The following is a 22365-nucleotide window of genomic DNA, read 5'->3' on the forward strand; positions in this document are numbered from 1 at the left end:
ATTCCAATAGGAACAAATGCTGGGTAACTTTGGGTGCTGGAGCCCGGATTCATTTCACCGGCATTATCACCTTCATCTCATTCAGACGTTAACCGAAGACGTAGATAAAGCGTCATAAATAACCTACTATACACACATATTTTTTTTTTTCAAAATAAACTTAAGATTATAGAAGTGACAAATATTGTCATGCATAATGAATAATTAACGGTCTAATTAATACCAAATTAAAATGAACCGCATTGAACCACAGCCACTTCTTACGAGACGAAACGGAAAGGTTCCTGAAATTCACAAACCGGAACCGGTCCTCGGTCCTCTCCTGTCCATTTCGAAGGCCCAATATCAGACTTCACGAAGAAAATAATATATAATATATAATTCCAAGGATAATAAGGGTGTATAAGAGCAAGACAAGTCTCATTACGACCCTTTTAGCCTCTGCACACCAACTCTAATTCCAACTTGCACGTGGTGAACCTGTTAACCCGAGTAACCAATCCTTTCGGAGTGCTGGGTCGGGGAACTAGTAATAGGGGGCCGTAGTGCTTTTACAGCACCTTTTCACTGTGAAAGTTGACCCTGGGGTAACAAAGGCAAAGTCCCCAACGGCATTGAGAATGACGGACGGGGCAACCATGCTCATGGGAGTAATACATGAGCTAACAAGTCCTTGTGACACAATGGAAAGAGAGCGGGACATGCTGAGAAAGTGCCAACGAAAAATGGAGAGGAAGATGCTGAACATCACACTCAGACACAGACTACGTAACATAAGGACATAAGGAGAGAAACACATCTCAAAGACGCAGCAGAAACGGCCGACAAGCTGAAGACTCAACGAAAACCGGTGGACATATACTTACGACATGGGACCCAAGGATTGGCAAACGCAACGCTGGAAGACAAAAGATAAGGTGGGCAAACGAACTTAGATCAAGATTCGGCCATCTATGGTCAAGAACAGCGAAAGACCGACAACAATGGAAGCTCATCACAAAGTGACTTGCAACCCAAACAGTGACTAGTGAACAGTGGACCCCTCAACTACGACATTACAAAAGTGACCATCATTCCCGGAGTGGCAAACCGGGAACTGCTTGACAAGTTACTCTGCATAGTCAGATGTCCTTGCCCTTCAAGGGATTTCGTGGCTAATTCTAATTCTAATCATTTCCATTTCTTCTGGATTCAACTTGTTTGTCCTGTCCTTAAAAATAAACTTGTGCATAGAAAATGTTCTTTTTATATCATATGAACTGAGGGAGGAAAACTTATAATCTGGTAATACGATATGATTAACGTCCACGTCACTATCGTATCCTAGAAGCACTTTTCCCTGATTTTCTTCAGACCATCATTCTTTACTTTAGCTTACACGCATTTTGTCGACAAAATTTATTCGGAACTCCTTGACTTGCATGCGAAATACGTACAAACTACTGAAATTGAACGGAAAACACTATTTTTCTTTTTAATTTGCACAAGGTAAAATGGCAGACTAACTCATTAATACACAACGCCATCTATACGAGAAAGATAAAAAAAACCTTCGATCACCTATCTACACTGATGTCTATCCAAGAATACACACCTTAAAATCGAAAAAAAAAAAACGCGCCGTCAACAGAAGCAAATAATTACTACACATTTTGCCAAAGTCCAGAAAACTAGAAAACAGTTTTCGCTACAAAAAATAAAAAAAAATATTTAGGAAATAAGCTCTTAATATCGAAATATGTAGAGACATCCAAAATGTACAGATATATGTACGAATAACCATGCGTCAATCATCTTAAATAAACATTAAACATGTAATTACTAATTTAACTCACACATGTAAGGTCAATTAAACAGTGTTCATGGGTTAGATAATAAACATACAATATATATAACACAGTTGTATGAACACTTTACAAATGATGATAATTAAGACTGGTAAAATTCAGACATGTTTCGGAGGGTGCCCTTCCATCTTCAGTGACATAACCACGACGCTGGTTCAGGAGTCTCCTTTAAGCCACGATACATCGCGGTCGAACACCTGAACCAATATATATATTGTATGTTTATTATGTAATTACTAAGTTTCATTAAAATATATTGTATAAGTATTTATATAATATATTTCTCATCACTACCGATCGTATTCACCATGACAGCCTAAAATTCACGCGTATGTCAGAATATTTTGTGAGTTCATGATGAGTTACACCTGCATAAGCTGAGTTCATTGATCGAAATTCGTCTCTCCTACACACGAACGTTTCTTCCACCCAGGGACTGGCCACATGTGCAAGCATCGGTTTTGAAAACCTTCTTCGTCCTTCAGGCGACCCCAAAGGAGAGAGATGAAGGAAAAAAGCTGAGACGAGGTTTCTGTATTGAATTTACAGATTATTATGCTAGCTAAAGTGAGACCTACGGACCAGTCAAAGGAAAACTCTTCTCTTTCTCCCTAGTATGTGAACAAAGGGACTACTACACTCTGTTCCAAAACGAATGTGTCACAGAAGCTACATAAGCTCTCGGGAATAATGATGTGCTGCAATCCACTCACATGTAAACTTATTTAGTTTCAATTTCTGACGTGAAAGAGTCCAATTATATTGAATTTGGCTCCATTTAGAGTCTTTATAGATACGGGAGAACCATTTCCTATAACCTTTCCAGAAAGAAAAGAAAACACATCGTCAACTAAGGAAGCAAGAAGTCTCACAAAAGCAACTGTGTCTTGTTCAGTAATTTACGCAAATATGGAAGATGAAATGGAACGTATTATATTCTTTTTCAGATACGAGTCCTAGAAATATGACAAACAAAAGTGGGTAACTTATAAAATTAACAGAAAATAAAATTATAAAGACATTTCTATATGCATACGATCAAATTATTATTATAAAATCTAAGGATGAACTACGAACAGCATCATACATAAAATTACAATGCAATACTCTTTAAACATAACAAAATCTAAAATAAAATCAATGGGATTGTATGACAAGGAGGGTTAAAATTGAAATTGTGGTGTTGATAATAGTGATGATGGTGTATATGCAAGCTCGAAAAGATAACATTTGCTGCAAGTATTAAGGATATTATGAAAACAAAACGAAATAAAAATGTGTGAACACTGGTATTAATGATGATAATGATGGGGTTTTTAAAAATGGTGATAATATGCTAATAGGGTTTTAACAATGGTTTTAATTATTTTACGACGCTTTCTCAACTGCTATGGTTATACGTGTACCTATAGTAGTGTCCGAATGAAATGAAGGTAATAATTCCAGCGAAATGAGTCCAGAGTCCAACGCCAAAAGTTGCCTAGCATTTGCTCTTATTGGGTCGCGGGAAAACTCCGGAAAAATCCTCAATCAGGCAACTTGGTCCAACCAGGATATGAATCTGAGCCCGCTAGTTTCACGGTTAGCATGCTAACCGTTACTCCACAGCGGTGGAGCAACAATAGTGTTAATTATTGTGGTATTTACAAAGTGATGTTGATGGTGGTGTTTACAATGTCATTATAGTATTGACAATGTTCATGGTGATGTTGGTAATGCTAAAAGTGGTGGGGTATTTATAATTTCAATGATGATGATTTATAGTGGTGTTGGTAACGTTAGTGATAAAGGAGTTACATTACAAATTTTACCTGAGACAAATAACACTTTCATTCACTAAAAAACGACTTGCGTTTGTATGTACTCGTACGTCTTTCATCCTCTACATTCTCTATGTTTTTCTACATTCCATGATAAGACACACTGAAATAATGTGCTATGTGAAAGAACTCTACCAGCTCTGGGTACAAGTGGGAAGTAAAAGGGATAGAGAAACTTCCTCCCATGTCCTTTTTGCTTGTACCTTCTTATAAACAAATGCGCAGGAAGGTTCTGTGTATCAGTGGTGGATTTTAAGCCACCAGTGAGAGCCGAATGTCGTAAAAGCTATGATACCAGCCTGATACAACCTGTTACTGACCTTTCTGCCCCCTCGTACCGCACCAAAACATTACTGTATTATCGGGGGAAGGTGGAGTGAGGAGTTAAGGGGTGGTCTGCAGGGACTCAATCGAGTTAATAACGCCCAAACCTGCTACATACCAACTTCATTCGCTAAGAAAACTCAATTTTAAAAAAAGTTACATAACCCCTTCATCCACTAATGCCTTCTATTATATACATATCGATGATAACATAATTTGTAGGTTAAGCTTACTCGCCTCATTACCGTCACCATTATCATTAAACTATCGTGTATCATCATGTTTCGTTTCTTGTTTTCAGTAATGTGATCATAGCGAGCTGAACTCATTTTCCGGACCTTCGCTCGAATACAACTTGGACCGATTGCCTGTTTGAGTTCTTCTCCCCCTCCTCCGCCGAAATTTTCCCAAACGGTAAGGCGAATGTTAGATAATTATAGGCTATGGTAAATTGTCGGAATCGTCTCAAAAAATAGAATTCCACTATCACCGATTCTATCGACACTAAATAACTTAGTAGTTGTTAGAACATCGTTATGTCACAGTTTAAAAGGGTAGTGAGATACAGGCTGTAGTTGCCACGGGGAATTACAGCTGGCACCAGCGCTTTTAGCGCGTGTCCTAGAGTATTGTACCCAGTTTGTGAGCATGTTGCTAGTGCAGCTGAGAATGGTACCACTTCCTATACACGTCGCCATTTGCCGAACACAGTTGTCAGACTGACTACGGTAAAGGTAAGACATTAGCACTTAACGTTACCATTACTTATTTCACACGCCAAAAACGGTGACGCGGTCTGTAATGCCCAGCTGCTGACAAAGCGGACGCTTTCCTTTGAAGATATAAGAGAAGAGTCCGCTCCAAACACAAGAAGCGATAATACCTGTCTACCAATGATGCGTAGCGTTTTCAACTGACGTACATGTCAACTCCACGTGGAGTATTTCAGACAATGTTGTCATATCTCGAGTTGACTGATGACGACTAAAAACGTCCGTAATTTAAATTTAAATAATAGGTCATCTTACAGCTTAAAATTTATTCACTGAGGATGGAAGCGATAGAAATCAATGTATTGATATAGGTAGGCCTAATTGTATTTTTTTATAACTATGGATAATCTTTACAATGAAAACGTGACATCACCGCTCTTGATAATGTTGTCTCCTCTAGACGTATCGCAGAAATACTGCAATATATGGGACACACATTCAGTACAACGTGCAGTAGTCCGTTTACTTCCTTCGTCGGGAATTGAATCTGAGAGTTTATGGTTCGTAGCCACACGTGCTGCAAATGTACCACAGCGAAAGATTATCTATAGAGTTATGTATGATAAACATGTTTGCTGTACGTACATGAACTGAACATTGTGGGACGCAAATACTTGCAAAACAAAGACACGTAATTGTTTTCGTAATGGTTTTTCAGTTTCCTTAGTAGTTTACGTGATGTAAGAGCTGGCAACACCCGCACCACAAGAGCAGCATATGTTAAATCGTACATGCGGCATATGTGGTAAGAAAATGTCTTGCCTAACGATGCTTTGAACCAGTGGCGGCTTGTATAGTTTGGTTATGTAGGGACTTTGTTATGAAAAATCACACGTTCAAATTATTTAGAGTTATTTTAATAGCTAATCATTCTTGTCAATATAATTATTGTGCTTATCTTACTAATTTGAATTGCCATTACATCCTTGTCCTTTAGTAGATTCATTATTATTTGCTTTCAAGAAATATGTGAACAGTAAAATATAATGTATTACTATCCTTCGGGTAGAGGCATACACACTTGTGCTCCAGAAAGTAAGAACAATAAAAGATAATAATGAATTCGTATCCTTCGAGTGAATTCATATACACTTTTTTCCCCAGAAAGCTTGAATAGTAAGAAAAAGGCATTCTTATCCTTCGAGTGTCCTTCGAGTGGACTCACATATATTTGCTTTAAAATATGAACAGTACATAATAATTCATTTTATCCTTCAAGTGGACGCATACACACTTACAAGGAGAGGACACGCTCTGTATATCATATAATTAAATAAGATTTTGTGACATGATAGTATAAGATGTACTGTTTAAAGTCATACCTGGTATGGGTGGCAAATGACCCCTCGTTTTGAAAATATTGGCTATTGTTTGTGACATACTTCCATTAGGTGTCTAATAGGAAAACATTAGACTGTGTAACGGCGTAGCACATATGGTTGGATGCTAAGTTGTCGTCCAGGCAACTTGAGTTCGAATCCTAATGTCTGCTTATTTTTTAAAGCTTGATATTATTATTATTATTATTATTATTATTATTACTATTATTATTTTTTTTATTTTTTTATTTTTTTATTCACTTTCAGTTGTCAGCTCCTATATTCAAAGCCATGTTGAAATATGCGTGGTATGTATAAAAATTAATAAACGAATGAGAAGTGTTTGTGAATGTGAATGATATCTGTTTCGCAGTAGAAGTGCGGAAAAATGTGTGTGATTGTGGACAACCTTCTTTCATTTGCTGTGCATGGTGCAGGAAATATGTATATTTTATATGTTTTTATGACATTTATCATAATGAATCGGGACACAATGAAGTGGAATAGCTGCTACAGAAACAGAACAGACACAAGTGACACATCTTACCTGCCTACATGAGCAATATTTCATTGTTTATCCTTTACAATACAATGCTAGCTAATTATAATTTATTTAAAACATGATGAAGTGTTCAATACATAGCGAAATATGATATATGTAAATAGATTACTGTGATTACAATATTAAGCATTATTAAAAGAAAAAAAAAAAAGAGGACCAGTTAAGATTCGAACTTAGGTTGCCTGATAACAACTCAGCATCCAACCATATGGGCTACGCTGTTACACAGTCTAATGCTTCCCTATTAAGCACCTAACGGAAGTATGTCACAAACAATAGCCAATATTTTCAAAACAAGGGGTCATTGGCCACCCATACCAGGTATGACTTTAAACAGTACGTCTTGTACTTTCATCTCACACAATCTTATTCCATTCGATGATATACAGAGCGTGTCCTCTCCTTGTTATAGTCCCGTCGCTCTAATTTCCGGCAGCCAATCGCGTTGCAGGTCGGCTACATTTAAACGTGTGCGTATTATGATTCGCTGATGAAGACGTTATTCATTTCTTAAGGCTCGATAAATACTTAATATAATCGCCCGCCATTTTGGCTAATTCGTTGGCGTTCGCAGAAAGCACACGAAGACTCTATTTTCCGCTCAATTATTTGCTGAATTACAGTGCGTTTGATTTATTATCATAGGAGCTACGACCTGATAATGTTTAACGGTGTAGCAAATAGATTCCTCGCATAGTAGCTCGGCAACGAAAGAACAAAAATGGCTAACGATACTACCTACCTAGACTTTATAGAGCTTTCACTTCCTAAGACGTAAGCAAAGAGGAGGAGTCACGTCGGGAATAACAGCGTCGCGACTTTAGTTCCAAGAAAATCGTGAAGAATAAAAATTAATGAATTCTTATCCTCATCCACACTTATTGGCAAGCTAAATACGAACATTAAACGCTTGTTTGAAACTAAATTGAAAAGTTTAAGAAATATTTCTAATTTCTCACTTCAATTGAACGTAAACAATAATGATGCTTATGTTACATAATGAAAACAAAATTTTAAAACATTTAAAACTCTAAATATGAGTGACAGCCCACAGCCTTGTGTCAAACCTCTATTTACATAAATATCATAATTATTGTTATTTTGTGTCATATTTATTTTCGTTTCATTATACTGTATATCGATTTAATATAATTTATCAAATTCCCAGGTATTTTATAGTTTTTTAAGAACATCCATAATTTCTTGCGACTTATTCTATCATATGCTTTTGTGTAATCAAGGAACAGTAATTTGTAACATGCTTACCTAACAGCTTTGAAATACCTATTTTTAGGGATGATTGTCTAAAAATATGTTGTGCAGTAGGCCTAAAACCTTGCTAAAACGTACACTCTATAAAAAGGAAACCTGCACAAACGAAAAATAAATTTGGGAACGGAATGATTCGCTGTGTAAAATAATACTTTAAAACGGAAAACTGCCTAACGCGAAAACGGAATAATTTTTGGGCACCATTTAGGTAAAAAACTTGACTAAAACGGATAATTTTAAGCGAAACTGTTGCTAAATCCTATCAAACCATTTTTAATTTTGCGATAATACTGCACGAAGCATGGCATAATTTTTTGTGTGACTGTACATGCAATGATCTGGAAGACTTTCGCTATTCTTTGTCAGGCGTTGGGAGTGAAGCTTCTCTAACCATGTCACTATTCTGTACAGGTTACTGACTTCCTGTACCGTTACGTCTTCTTCGAACCTCTTGCATTTTCGTTCATTTATTCTAATTTTTGTGCTAACAAGCCAATACAGTGATAACGGACAGTGCAAGTAGAATAAAATTGTGAATAATTGTAGTGTAGTGTGAATTTAGTTTCACATTTCTGTTTATTCATTCTGAGTTTTGTGTTAATATACCAATACAGTGTTAAATAACAGTGCGAATAAAGTAAAACTGTGCGATTTAATAAAAAACCCTAGCTGACCAGTTCTATCATGGAAGAGTGGCTTCATTCTTTCAATGGAGTAATGAAACGTCAAGGTCTTAAGGTCATACTGTTTTTAGACAATGGTACCTGCCATCCAAAGATTGATTTCTCTAACGTGAAGTTAATCTATTTTCCACACAACTTCAGTTACACAACCGATGGATCAGGGCGTAATTTACACTCTGAATTGATGCAGGACGCGAAGGAAACCCTACAACGTTCCCTAAAAAAAAAAGTCGCGGCAATGCACTTTAAAAGAAATGTGGGACCAAGAAACTAGGGCGCAGAGAGAGAGAGACTGCAATTATGTAAGTTAATAATGAAAATAAAATTCACTTTGCATGTACTGTAGTAGCTTTTATTTCAAATTATTTCTTCATTGTGTTCTTCTTACAGTGAGCATATCGCAGTAGTCTATTAGTTTTGTCAAAACTCAACCCTTTGTAAAACGAATACCTATGAAAACAAAACAAAAAAAAAATCTGAACGATCGCCTTTCGTTTTAGGGAGGTTTTACTGTATTACAAGCATATCGATGAAAAACTTCCATGGATTTGGCAGAAACTTACGAATGAATTGCGGTTACAGATATTGCTCATCGAGGAGAAAAAGTGGCACGTGTTCCCCCCCCCCCTCCCCCAGAACTTCCCGTTTGATTGACCCAATGACTCACTCGCCAGACCGTATGTCGAGTTAAAAGAGAAGCAGCGCTAGTGCAGACAAAACCTCCACTCGCTCTCGTATTTTTAGTTCGAGGCTAAAGCCATTCTTCCCAGAGGGTTGACAGCCCTTTCCTATTTAGTATCCCTTCTATATTTATCTTTTCTGTACAATGTTGCCTATTCGTCGAGTGCATGGAATCGGGTTGAAGTTTATTTCGGGTTGAAGCTTGCTGAAAATGATCAGCTTTAACCAAGTTCTGGACACGTGATGAATATAAGATGCGTTATAATCATCCTAGAGAACTTATTTCCATTTTATAAGCGGCCATAATCTCCGACATTTTTAAAAAATACAAGTTTGTACTTACCCTACTTACTTACTTACTTACTTATGGCTTTTAAGGAACCCGGAGGTTCATTGCCGCCCTCACATAAGCCCGCCACCGGCCCCTATCCTGAGCAAGATTAATCCAGTCTCTACCATCATATCGCACCTCCCTCAAATCCATTTTAATATTATCCTCCCATCTACGCCTCGGCCTCCCCAAAGTCTTATTTCCTCCGGCCTTCCAACTAACACTATATGCATTTCTGGATTCGCCCATACGTGCTACATGCCCTGCCCATCTAAAACGTCTGAATTTAATGTTCCTAATTATGTCAGGTGAAGAATATAATGCGTGCAGTTCTGTGTTGTGTAACTTTCTCTATTCTCCTGTAACTTCATCTCTTTTAGTCCCAAATATTTTCCTAAGAACCCTATTCTCAAACACCCTTAATCTCTGTTCCTCTCTCAAAGTGAGAGTCCAAGTTTCACAATCAAACAGAACAACCGGTACTATAACTGTTTTATACATTCTAACTTTCAGATTTTTGACAGCAGTCTAGATGACAAAAACTTCTCAACCGAATAATAGCAGGCATTTACCATATTTATTCTGCGCTTAATTTCCTCCCGAGTGTCATTTATATTTGTTACTGTAGCTCCAAGATATTTGAATTTTTCCACCTCTTCGAAGAATAAATCTCCAATTTTTATAGTTCCATTTCGTGTAATATTCTGGTCACGAGACATAATCATATACTTAGTCTTTTCGGGATTTACTTCCAAACCTATCGCTTTACTTTCTTCAAGTAGAATTTCCGTGTTTTCCCTAATCGTTTGTGGATTTTCTCCTAACATATTCACGTCATCTGCATAGACAAGAAGCTGATGTAACCAGTTCAATTCCAAACCCGGTCTGTTATTCTGAACTTTCCTAATGGCATATTCTAGAGCGAAGTTAAAAAAGCAAAGGTGATAGTGCATCTCCTTGCTTTAGCCCGCAGTGAATTGGAAAAGCATCAGGTAGAAACTGGCCTATAAGGACTCTGCTGTAATTTTCCCTAAGACACATTTTAATTAATCGAACTAGTTTCTTGGGAATACCAAATCCAATAAGGATATTACAGTATATAAAACTTCTCTCTTAACCGAGTCATATGCCTTTTTGAAATCTATGAATAACTGATGTACTGTACCCTTATACACCCATTTTTTCTCCAATATCCGTGGAATACAAAAAATCTGATCAATAGTCGATCTATTATGCCTAAAACCACACTGATGATCCCCAGTAATTTCATTTACATATGGAGGATAACAAAAAGCATTCGAACATCTACGCCTAAAACGCTTATAAATAGCAGCAAAATGCAGATATCGCATTCTTTATTTTTTCCGACTTAAATAATCCAGTCAACAACAGATCTGTGCAAATATCTCTTTTTTTTTTTTTTTTTGTTTTCAAATTGTCAGTTGGTCATTTGTTGCATAACTTCGTCCAATTTGAGGTTGGTGATATCCAAAATGACACTTTTGTGAAAATCAAGCATAAGGATTGTACTGGTTTAGATGTATTTAAAAATATTGACTTCTTTAAATATCCACGTCTTAGATCATTTACTGCCACAATTGCAGTTATGTTCGGTTCTACGTATATTTGTGATTTTTTTTTCAAAATTAATCATATCAAAATCAAAAAGAAGGACACGCTTAACAGATATTTAACCTTCGTGCACATTTGGCAGTGGCTACTTATGAGGCAACCTCTATTTTTTTTATCTTACCGAATGGAAATATTGTAATAAAAAAAATGAAAGAATGCAGATGAAAATAATATAATCCTAAAAAGGTACCCATTCCTTCTTTCTCTTATTATTTCTGTGTTATGAACACGGAAGGTAGTGACGATCACAAACCGCCTCTGCAGTATAACACCCGGTTGGGGCAAGTTACCTGCTTGAAGTTTTTTTTCCGGGATTTTCCTTCAACCCAAATATGAGCAAATGCTGGGTAACTTTCGGTGCTGGATCCCGGACTCATTTCACCAGCATTACCACCTTCATCTCATTCAGACCCTATATCTGCGATGCTTGGAAAAGTGGCATAAGTCAGTTTCCACAAACATATTTTATTAATTTATTGACAACTTATGGAACATCTGCTCGCTTGGGAAAAGAGACATACGTATTTCTCCCATTACAATAATTCATACAGAAGAAAATCAAATTGACATAAACCAGTGTGAAGACAATTTTTTTTCCTTCTCCTGTAAAATTAACATTTTTGACTTGTGCCACTTTTTCCGAGCACTACAGAAATAACCTCAGATGTTGATGAAGTGTCGTAAAATAACCTGCTAAAATAAAATTAAAAAATACATGGATCGTATGCGGAATCTAAGAGGAAGGCGGAAGATCGGGAAGATTAAAGAATGCTGGTTTTGCAGTGAAACGCCTGCCTTTGGACAGATCACTATGAATGAATTATTATTACTGCAGTATTCTTTATTCTTTTATCCATTAATACTTAATTGAAACATAATTTATCACCTTAAAAATTAGTATCATCAATATTATAAATCAGATTAATTTGTATTTTTATTAATATTATACACAAACGTAAAATGCAAATCACAGAGTCATTACTTGCGCAGTTCATTCCCACTCTGCCGCTCCCTTTCTCTTTTCTCCCACAGCAATTTCTCTTTCTTCAACAGCAACACTTTTTTCTGTATTTTGTACAGTTCCTCTTGCATTTCAAGCACCGACAACTGTTTTAACATCACCCATCTTTGTAGCTGCTTTAATGTCAAACCTCTGGTGACTTCTGTTTCACACTCATTCAGCTTTCTTCTTACTTCAGATCTGCTCGACTCTTGGAGAGACGAACTCGATGAATGTTCCACCTCTTCGGGCTCCAGGTTCTCGGAAGATGGCACTGGATCACTTATCCCATTTGCCAGGCCCTCTGAAATAATAGAGCACATATTTATAGAATTATGATCATTAAAAAATTAGTAAGTTATCATGAATATTATCGCAAATCATAAAGTCATTATGTGCATAATTCATTCCCATAGGTAAGGTTAACTGGTTTGGTGCCAATTCATCCAGGGAATTTTCGTCCAGGAACATTTTTATCCTCGGGACAGTCGTCCATTGGCTAATTTGCCCAAAATTATTAATCTAAAAGAAAGTTCGACCAAAGAAATTTGTCCAAAATTTATAATATTTATGTAAATATGTCTGGAGCTGTATGGAATGTCCCGTCTATATACCAGGTTGCAGAACAGGACAGCTTTCGTAGGTGGGATTTCGAAGCAAGTATTATTATTCGATCAAAATCGTCTTCATCATCATTGTCATCAAAACTATCATACATAAAAAATTGTTCACCACTTATTATTATTATTCGGAATTCTTGCGGTAAAGCATGAAGGATAGTGAGTTTGTGTTTGAGGGAAATTTCTCTGACGTCTTTTATTCATGTTCCTTTTTAGTGACTCACGCAAAGGAAGGAACGGAAGCATTCCTGATGGTACACTCTCCAGCTCACGTTGGATTATTTGCTCTGACCCGCAATAGGCTCATTCTCTGTAGCTCTCTTTAGGCTAATACAACGCCTTAGTTCTTCCACTTCTTCTAGTGATGGCCTTCAAAACCTGTACATCGTTAGCATCCGACGCTGTAGTAATAGCCCGTTTCGTGTAATTTGGTTTCCTTCTACAAACCCAATACAATTTAGTTCTGTTAGAATTTCTTGAGTGCAAGTTGTATAGATATCCTCTGTGGACCAAAATCATTTCATTCCTTTAACTTTGTATAATTTCTCCCTGGTCGCCCATTAGACCATTTATGGAAATTTAAAACTGTGTACTGATTGAATGCTCCTAGGGTGAGGGTGAGGGTGAGTATGGAATGTGTTGGGCGAATTATCTTTGGATTAATATTCTTGGATGAATTTTCTTGGGTGAAATATTTTGGGTGAATTATCCCTTGTGTGAAATATTCATAGATTAAATGGCCGGACCCCAGGTTAATCTAGTCGAGTGTTACCGCTGTACTATTGATTCAAGCGCTTATAGTATGTCTGTCGATTTGTTTCCAGTTTCTCATAATTTTGTGGCTTCATTGTGTTTGAGGTGAGTAATATGCATTTGAGTGATCTGGATTTTATGTAACGTGTACTAAAGTACAACTAATTACCTGTTAACTTGAGTATGAAGATCTTCTGTTGCTTTGCTTCCATGACTGTTCAGAGCTAAACTATTCTAATGACAACAATTGGGGTATCTGCCAGTGGCGATTTCTCTTAAGGAGCACAGGAGCAGTACACCACCTCTTCAATTAACACATGTTTTTAAATTTATATCAATGAGCTGCAGTAGACTATGTGAGCGACATAATTCTTTATTATAATACTATGTAAAAATAACACTGCATGTGTACTGTTCTTGTCGACGCCTGGGACTTACGTTTACCGCTCGACACTTGAGGCACAATGTTCCATTGGAGCATGCGCAGTAGTACTGTTTCACTGGCAGGCTTTGGAGCATGGCAGGGAGGCAGTACAGTGTGCGTAGGAGGGGTTAGGAGCATTTTCAGATGTGTTCTCAAGCTCGTCCCATCATAAATGTTAAATGAATAGTGTGCAAAATCTGTTAAATGTGTAATTTTCTATAAGACCTTTACATGAAAAGATCAAAATAAAGAAGATGGGTAGACCTACACATGAATTAAAATTATAAGTGACGAAGAACATTAATAGAGAAGTGACAAGGAAATTCAACATTCGGGCTTAGGAAAAATGCAATATGCGGCTGCAATATAAAAGACGCTGTATTTTGTTTTCCTAGCCTATTGTTCGGCGGCGAACATTCATTGACAAAAACAAGTACGTTTTATGAATTTTATTTATTTTTCTGTTTGAATTTAGGACTGTGCGTAGTAACTACATAATTTTGATTATCGTTCTGCAGATATGATTGATCTGAAGCACATGAATGAAAGAATTAAAAAACAAGATTCTTCAGTTGCACACAACAATAATGTTAAATTAACAGTGTTGGGACAAACAAACATACAGACACAATTAGATTCAATTGGATTGTTGAACTTCACAATGATAAAGCTACCAAGAACAGATATGTGTATGCGGTTTTGTGGAGCTTTTAGTTGGCTTTAAGAGGTCACGAAGACGGAAACTCATCTTTAAACGCTAGTATTTTTCTTGGCCTCATCAATTTCAGTTCTGAATTAGACGCATTCTTAAGGAACATTTGGAAAGAGGAACAGTGTTTAAGAGCACATCAAACACTATACATAATGAAATCCTTCAAGCCATTTTGATGTATGCCATGATGAGATTTCAAAGAAATAAAGAAAGCTGCTGACTTTTTAGCAGTTAAGGCTGATGAGACGACACACGTATCGAATGCTTGTGAACGTGTGAACTGTGTTATAAAACGCAATATAGCGAAAACAATATTATTTACGGTGTACTGCAATAGACATTGAACACTTCACTTTGCTATTACTGGACCTACATAGGAAACTGATTAACTGCAATTTCTTGACTAACAAAATTATGTAAATCTATACCTACGTAACATATGTTAATAGTTATGTAGTAGTTAGTACCTATAATAATAATAATAATAATAATAATAATAATAATAATAATAATAATAATAATAATATGATAATCATAATAAATATATGTGCACCACCAGGATTATTTATCACCACACGCCACTGGACTATCTGCACGCGGTTGTGCTTCCCAGTACCCGTCCTGCGTTCCAACATTCAATCAGAAAAAAATTTATTCTAACATTAAGTGCCTGTTCTGAGAGGAATTCGGTAAAAACAATTAATTCTTATATCTTTGTGTCCTGTGTTCAGGATGGGTTCACTCAGGTTGTAGTGCTGGTAAAACTCCTGAAAATTTCATTTGTGACCTTTGTCAATCCACATCAAAGAAAATTTAGTGTAAATTTTCTCTAATTTTTGCATATTGTTGCTATAGGCATCCGACAAGGAAAACTCAGTGCGCAGAAACCAGCGGGCGTGACTGTCTCGCGCAGATGACGTATGCTCCCTTTCTCAGCATGCTTCCCGTCTCCAATCACACCACCGACACTATGTGCATGAGCACGTACAGTACATGATATCTTCTTATGCTAAACTGAAAACGTGTTATTGCTAAAGAGTCAGGGAGTCACATAGTGTTTTATATTAAATATTAATTTAATTTAAACATTTAAAATTTAAATATGAGGACAGTTCCAGTGATGAAGATACCGATTGTGACTTTGAAAGAAACTATGTTGACATCTTGTAATGTTATATTCACTTAATTGGTTATTGTTACAACTGTTCTTTGAGTGCACATGTCCGCAACCGTAGCCGTTATAGCTATACCAGTAGCCGCTTATTAAAGAACCCGCCTACTGCAGGGGGGTAAGAGGGGTATAGCATGCGCGGCGCGAGGAGTCTGAGCTGAGTTTTCCTTGTAGAATACCTATAAATTTTGATTTTATACCTATTAATACATATTCCAATTGCATTTGTATCTGCGTACTGCTATCCCAACTGCCTGCGTCCCATTCTCCCACTTGGTAGGGTAATAGCATTACAATTTTTTCGTATATCACCAATAGAAAAGAATGTTTAGAAATGCATTTTGTAAGTTGTAAATATTATATTACAACCTAATCGTTTCATTACCTCCGAAAGTTTCAGTATTACATTAAAATTAACTTGGCATTTATAACAATAGCAAATTAGGTGCGTGCAATTACCCCCCTCTCTCCTAGTTGCTTTAATGTCATACCTCTGGTGCCTTCACTTTCACACTCATCCAGCTTTCTTCTTACTTCAGATCGGCTGGGCTCATGGACAGTCGAACTCGCACTTCGTGTCGATGTATGTTCCATCTCTTCGGACAACAGGTTCTCAGCAGACGGTACTGGACCACCTACCTCGATTGCCGGGGCCCCTGAAATAATAAGCACAGATTTCTAGAATTGTAATCATTGTGTTTGGTTTAACTGAATAAAAAATAAATCAGTAATGTAATGAACTTACCCATTTTTATTCTTACCTGTCAGAGAAGGATTTGTTTCTTCTTTCACCAGCTCGAGGAACGTTTTCTCCCAGTCCTTCATTTTTAGAGACTTCTTTCCTGTCCGTCCTAGAGCTACTTTATTTTTTATCCTATTTTTCATATTCCTAATTTTTTTGAAAATTTGATTTTCTGTCAAAGAGAAATCAAATTCATTTTTCAGTTCTTCTCTTACTGCCGCCATCGCAGTAGATTTTCTCTTTTTCGATTCTGGTAATTGAGATTTGCATAAAATATCTTTGTGACATTTTAAAATTTTCACGAAACGTGTCTGAAAATTAGTACTTTCTTCTACCATTGCTGCAGACAAACTTCTACCTACTGTATGCAGTGTGCCTCCACGAACTGAAAGATAGCTTTGATTGCTTACTAAGCTGTCTGTAAGCAAAGATAAGAAAAGGCTAGCCACGTCTTCTTATCTCGGAGTCATGGCTCAGTGGAAAGAGGAAGTTATTAATACCAAAACAAATGAGTCACGTCTTGCGACTCAGTATTTTCGTGAGCCGCGTCCGAGCTTGTAACTTTTATTAATACCACGACTCGCAACGCCACATGTCGAGGTCGACCTCACAGTGTTGCCAACCCTAGGGATTTATCCCTAGTTCTAGGGAATTTTAATGCCATCCGAGAATATAGGGGTAATTTATCCAAAATTCACTGTTTCTAGTAATTTCTTGATTTTCCATTTAAAGCGAAATCGTTTCTTTCATTTCATTTTCCATTTTAGTTTTTATATACTTTATTTAAAATTCGAGTTAAATAATTTCTTAGATTTCTATTCCCTAATAAGAACAAAAAGGTAACTTTCCATTTCTATCATATTCCTCATTGCTATTAGAAAAGAAAAATTGTCACCGGAGATTATGTTTCTTTACTCGCAGATTTTCCTCGTAGGAAAGTGATTGGATAAGACAGTTGTATGAGTGCAGATTACGGTGTAGTGATTTTGTGATTTGTGATTTAAGCAAATAATATTTAAGAGTAAGTTAGAAAAGGGTAGTTTTCTTTACATGAGTAGGCCTACTGAGAATCTGTTAAAAATTAAATTAATCTTCCCTTTAAAATTAAAAAAAAATAAACTTTCATATCAAAAGCTTTCTTTTGTATGAGAAGATATTAATGTTCCATCATTCTAAAGATTTAAAGTGAGGGGAGGGAGGTTAGGAATACTCATAAAATAAAAACTTGCGAGATAGTACAAGAAGTAAAAATATTTATTGTGGTTAATATTTGTTAATGACGGAGAAAAATTCGTTCCGGCGCCGAGGATCGAACCCGGGACCCATAGTTTTACGCACTGGATGGGATAAGCTGTTCCTTTTAAGAAACCGTTTCGACTGTAACTGTTTCATGAACGAAGCTGTTCCAAAACAACAGTTTTAAAGAAACAGTTTCATAAGAATATGTTTACAACATCAGTGTCAACTGTTTCACCTTCTCATCTGCTTCAGGGACATGTTTGAAAGCCCTTTAATCGTGTTTAAATCAGCTGTTCAATGTATTATGACGACGAAAGTCATTTTTGTTGGTTACTGTTTATTAAAGAGTGCAGTAAATAACTACAATTAGAAATGAATCCATTTTAGTAAAAATAACGCATATAACCCTAGGAGCGTTTAATAACGGTAATACATCAGGCGATAATATTTTCGCGGTATATTAATAATTAACACTATGTTTGGGCAGCATGAACATATTCTCCATCAATGGGCGGCTAATAATAATTAATATCAGATTTATTAGTGAATTTGATTCGTACAATTAAATTGCGCGGTCCTACATAGGCTACTGTTGCACGAAGGGAGTGTGGAACCGATATTATATCTACTTTCGATTGGAGGTCGATGATAGCGCTACATGTGGTCTTTGGAGACAGCAAAGAACAGGGAAGCTGTTTAGAAATTGAACTGTTTATCTCTTGGAACCATGTGGAATGTTGAAGTGATAACTGGAGCAGTGTAATCTCTTTGGAACAGTTGGAACAGGTTATTTGACGAAACTGTTTCGATACGAAAAACTGTTCCAGTTTTTTTTTTACCCATCTCTTCCATTGACCTACGCCGCCGGATCGAAAAAAAAGGAGAAAGATTCGATCTGGTGTTGTGGATTGAGCCTCGGCGTAGCTAGTGGTAGAGCACCCAGTGCGTAGAACTGAGGGTCCTGGGTTCAATCCTCAGCACCTAAGCGAATTTTTCTCAGTCATTAAGAAATATTAACCATATCAGATAATTCTGTAGGACCAAAAACTTAATAATCCTTACATAGAAAACATCTAGTAGGGTACTGAGTGTACAGTACAGGTATGCGCAATTTTTTGTAGACACAGACCACACGGAAGTGGAATATCAGTCTTTTGTAACCTTAGGCTAGGAGGAGGAACACTGGCAGCACTAAAAGAAATCTAAAAAAATATATAAACCATATTATCAAGAACGTGATTCAACGACCTTACTGAAGCCATTAATAGGCCAGTACATTATACGGGTGAGAAAGGTGGATCTTAATATCAGACCAACCAAGACGAACTGAGCATTCAGAAATTTTACGAAGAAACTTCGCATCATTCCGCCGCTGGCCGGTGGACTTATATTATTCTGTAGTTGCAGTTCTATTGTTTGACTTGCCGGTTGTCACGGAACACGCTCCCCGCCGGTGCTAGCACGACACGCAGGAAAGTGTACGCAAGGGTTCCGCTGTAATCTAGTTTCCTCGTAAAATGAGAGCACTGAATTTCTCCATTTTGTGGCAGGATATACATCATTAGTGAAATACTGATATCGGAAAAGAAAATTGGAATAACACTTATTTAAAAGCTAGCAATGGAATTAACGTAGTGAAAAATTGGCTTGACTCTAATCTCCTGTCCTTAAACAATAATAAAACTACCTATAGCCTATTCCATTTTCTTCAACAACGAAAGATTTACCTCCACCTATAAATAATTATCACTTAGTAATAATATTTCATGTAATGAATTAACAAATAATTATTGTAATTGCCCACATCTAACACCTTCCACACAAGTCAAATATTAATTATTAATAATTTATAAGCAGTTATTTTACAGGTAATGAGTGGTTAGTTTAAATTAGTTTTAAATGAAATGTTACAATTCAGAAAACAAATTACTGGAATCAAAATACATGCATCTTACTTGTGAATTATAAAGATTTCCTTCGCACTTTCGTCACAGAGAAAGCATTGATGATGTCATCAAAGTCGATCTGATGAAGCACATCAGACTCGATGCAAAGAAACATATTCAAACTTAATCATTGTTGAAACGAAATTGATTTGTGCAAGGCAGGCTGTGGTTTATTTTTAAGCACTGATTTTGTTGGTGGAATTATTCGATGGCTGAGAACCAGATGTTTCATAACAGTCTTTCCTCGTGTTCCATGTCCTTGTCTGCATATGAATTTTGAACAAATTATAAATATTACTCCTCATAAGCTTGCCATGAGGCTATTTCAAAGTGCTCCATGTCCAGCTATGAGAGTCAGGAACTTAAAATGGGTCTCCTAAAAAAATAGTGAAGTGAACTTGGAACAGTCTGGTTCTCAGCCATCTAGTTATTACGAGTATTTCTTAACTTCGATAGGAAATATAAAGTAAATTGAAAAATAAACTGAAACTCTTTGCGGAATAAACCTTTCATATCGAATTATATGTGCAGATACTGGAAAGTGATTAAATAGTATTATTGACGATATAGTATATTAGAAATGTAACAGAGTTGTGGTTACTATTCGTAGCGATAAATAACAAATACACATCCAATTTTATTTTGAACAATGCATTCTTATTTATACAAGCAGTTACATTTAAACGTCCCGCGCCGTGGCGTCGTGGTCTAAGGGATCCTGCCTAGGACTCGGGTTACGGAATGCGCGCTGGTTCGAGTCCTCATGGGGGAAGAAATTTTCTCATGAAATTTCTGCCAGTGTATGGGACCGGTGCCCACCCAGCATCGTGATGCACTTGGGGAGCTACGATAGGTAGCGAAATCCGGTTGCGAAAGCCAGCTATAACGGCTGGGGGGATCATCGTGCTAACCACATGATACCTCCATTCTGGCTGGATGATCGTTCACCTCTGCTTTCACATGTGAGCGTGAGGTCAGTAGCCGGCTGGTCGGTCTTGGCCCTTCATGGGCTGTAGCGCCACGGATTATTTGTTACATTTAAACAGTTTCATGGTATAATAATGTGATACCGGTATTACAGCACAATTATGCAACTGCACACTTTTCTTTTACTCTCGCCGCGACCGCGACCATGCAATAACAGAACAATAGGCCTATCAGACTTCCACAAGGTGTCCAAGAACAAACTTCAGAAAAGATTTATCAACAAGTGTTTCAAAAAAAAATTTCACTGTAAAATGAAAATGGCGAAAAAAGGAAAAAAGAAAGAAAGAAAGAAAGAAAGAAACAGAGAAAAAGGCGCCCACTGCAAATTACCGCCTTAGGCAACTGCGTAAGTTATCTAGACCTCAACCCGGCACTGGATCTCGGACGTAGAATGAGGGTGATTGTGACGTATTGGTGGAATGATGATGACGATAATGGTGAGAAGAACCCCGAGAAAAATCCCCTCATGCCCACTTTGCCTACCACTATTCCTCCGTGACCCAAACTAGGATCGAACCCGAGCCGTTACGTGGGAGGCAGAGAATATGAACAAAATCCAGTAAATAGTTTAGGAAAAATTGCATGGCTGTATACAAGTCAACTGAAAAGGCTGCTACTATGCGGCATGCCCTAAATTATTATAGAAACATATTTTTTGCAGTATTTTCTACTTGTATCTTACATAATTTCAAAATAAAAGTTATTAGGCTAGAATAATTGCTACATTAATTTTGTATATGTGCGTATATCTGTCAATACTGGGAAAGTACGTAGCAAACAACAGACTCAGACAAGACATGCTTTCATAGACATGTATGTACGTAGATAAAGACAAAACATCGGGGCGAATGTGTGAGAACAGACATTTTAAAGTGTTGAATTTCATTTGTTCTTATATCGTGTTTCTCAGTAACGCTTCTTGGAAAGTGGTCACAGACGAGATCGACAACAAAGAGAGGAGAATGCTGAGTTGCTGTTCTGGAGCTTTCCTGTAAACACACATGCACGCTCTTCCAGTAGTTTCCACTGACAAGACCGGCAAGTATGTTTGTTATGTTACCATTTAGAATTTCGAACATTGTTGCCTAATGCGGCAACTTAAAACACTCAGCGATAGATGTCGCAAATGTATGTATGAGAGAGACATCTTGCAACGAACTATGGAACTAATTATTTCTTTAACAAACGTGAAAGGACAGCCTAGATCATATATGTTACATATATGATCTAGGAGGACAGCTTAAATCAACGAGCACAGAAGGCATAGAGTAGACAAAAACAGCTTCGAGGTGAAGCCGCGCTTGCGGACAGTCGCCATCTTGATGCTACCAAAACATTAGCTCCCGCTTAGCACATGGCCAGTTAATTGTGGTGTTACATCGTCGTTTATATCTATAAATCAACTAATTACAAGGTGCTTACATGTGCTGCGTATGACTGCACAAACAATTTTCACAGCTATTAATATGCATGTGTGGAATGTACTTATTATACCGAGATTTGGCATATGTTAGATTCTTATTGTTA

The 22365-nt window shown here is 37.0% G+C and overlaps 3 protein-coding genes across 4 annotated transcripts in view; 1 reads left to right on the top strand and 2 right to left on the bottom strand.

Moving 5' to 3' along the window:
* The window catches only part of LOC138697148 (transcription factor Adf-1-like), a 49930-nt gene extending 33270 nt beyond the window's left edge, over positions 1-16660 (top strand). Inside the window, exon 3 of the mRNA XM_069822727.1 lies at positions 16464-16660. The gene's annotated coding sequence lies outside the window, so the exon portion shown is untranslated. The remainder of the gene's footprint in view (positions 1-16463) is intronic.
* Positions 1-22365, bottom strand: part of LOC138697101 (solute carrier family 2, facilitated glucose transporter member 1-like) — a 299093-nt gene that overhangs the window by 199719 nt on the left and 77009 nt on the right. The gene's annotated exons all lie outside the window — the stretch shown is intronic.
* LOC138697137 (uncharacterized) lies at positions 12063-18135 on the bottom strand. The gene is made up of 3 exons (XM_069822720.1): positions 16686-18135; positions 16416-16580; positions 12063-12548 (listed from the first exon to the last, which is right to left on the bottom strand). The coding sequence occupies exons 1-3, from the start codon at positions 17002-17004 to the stop codon at positions 12223-12225; spliced, it is 810 nt and encodes a 269-aa protein (XP_069678821.1). The 5' UTR covers positions 17005-18135; the 3' UTR covers positions 12063-12222.

Source organism: Periplaneta americana, chromosome 1, assembly GCF_040183065.1.
Source record: "Periplaneta americana isolate PAMFEO1 chromosome 1, P.americana_PAMFEO1_priV1, whole genome shotgun sequence".
Classification (NCBI taxonomy): Eukaryota; Metazoa; Arthropoda; class Insecta; order Blattodea; family Blattidae; genus Periplaneta; species Periplaneta americana.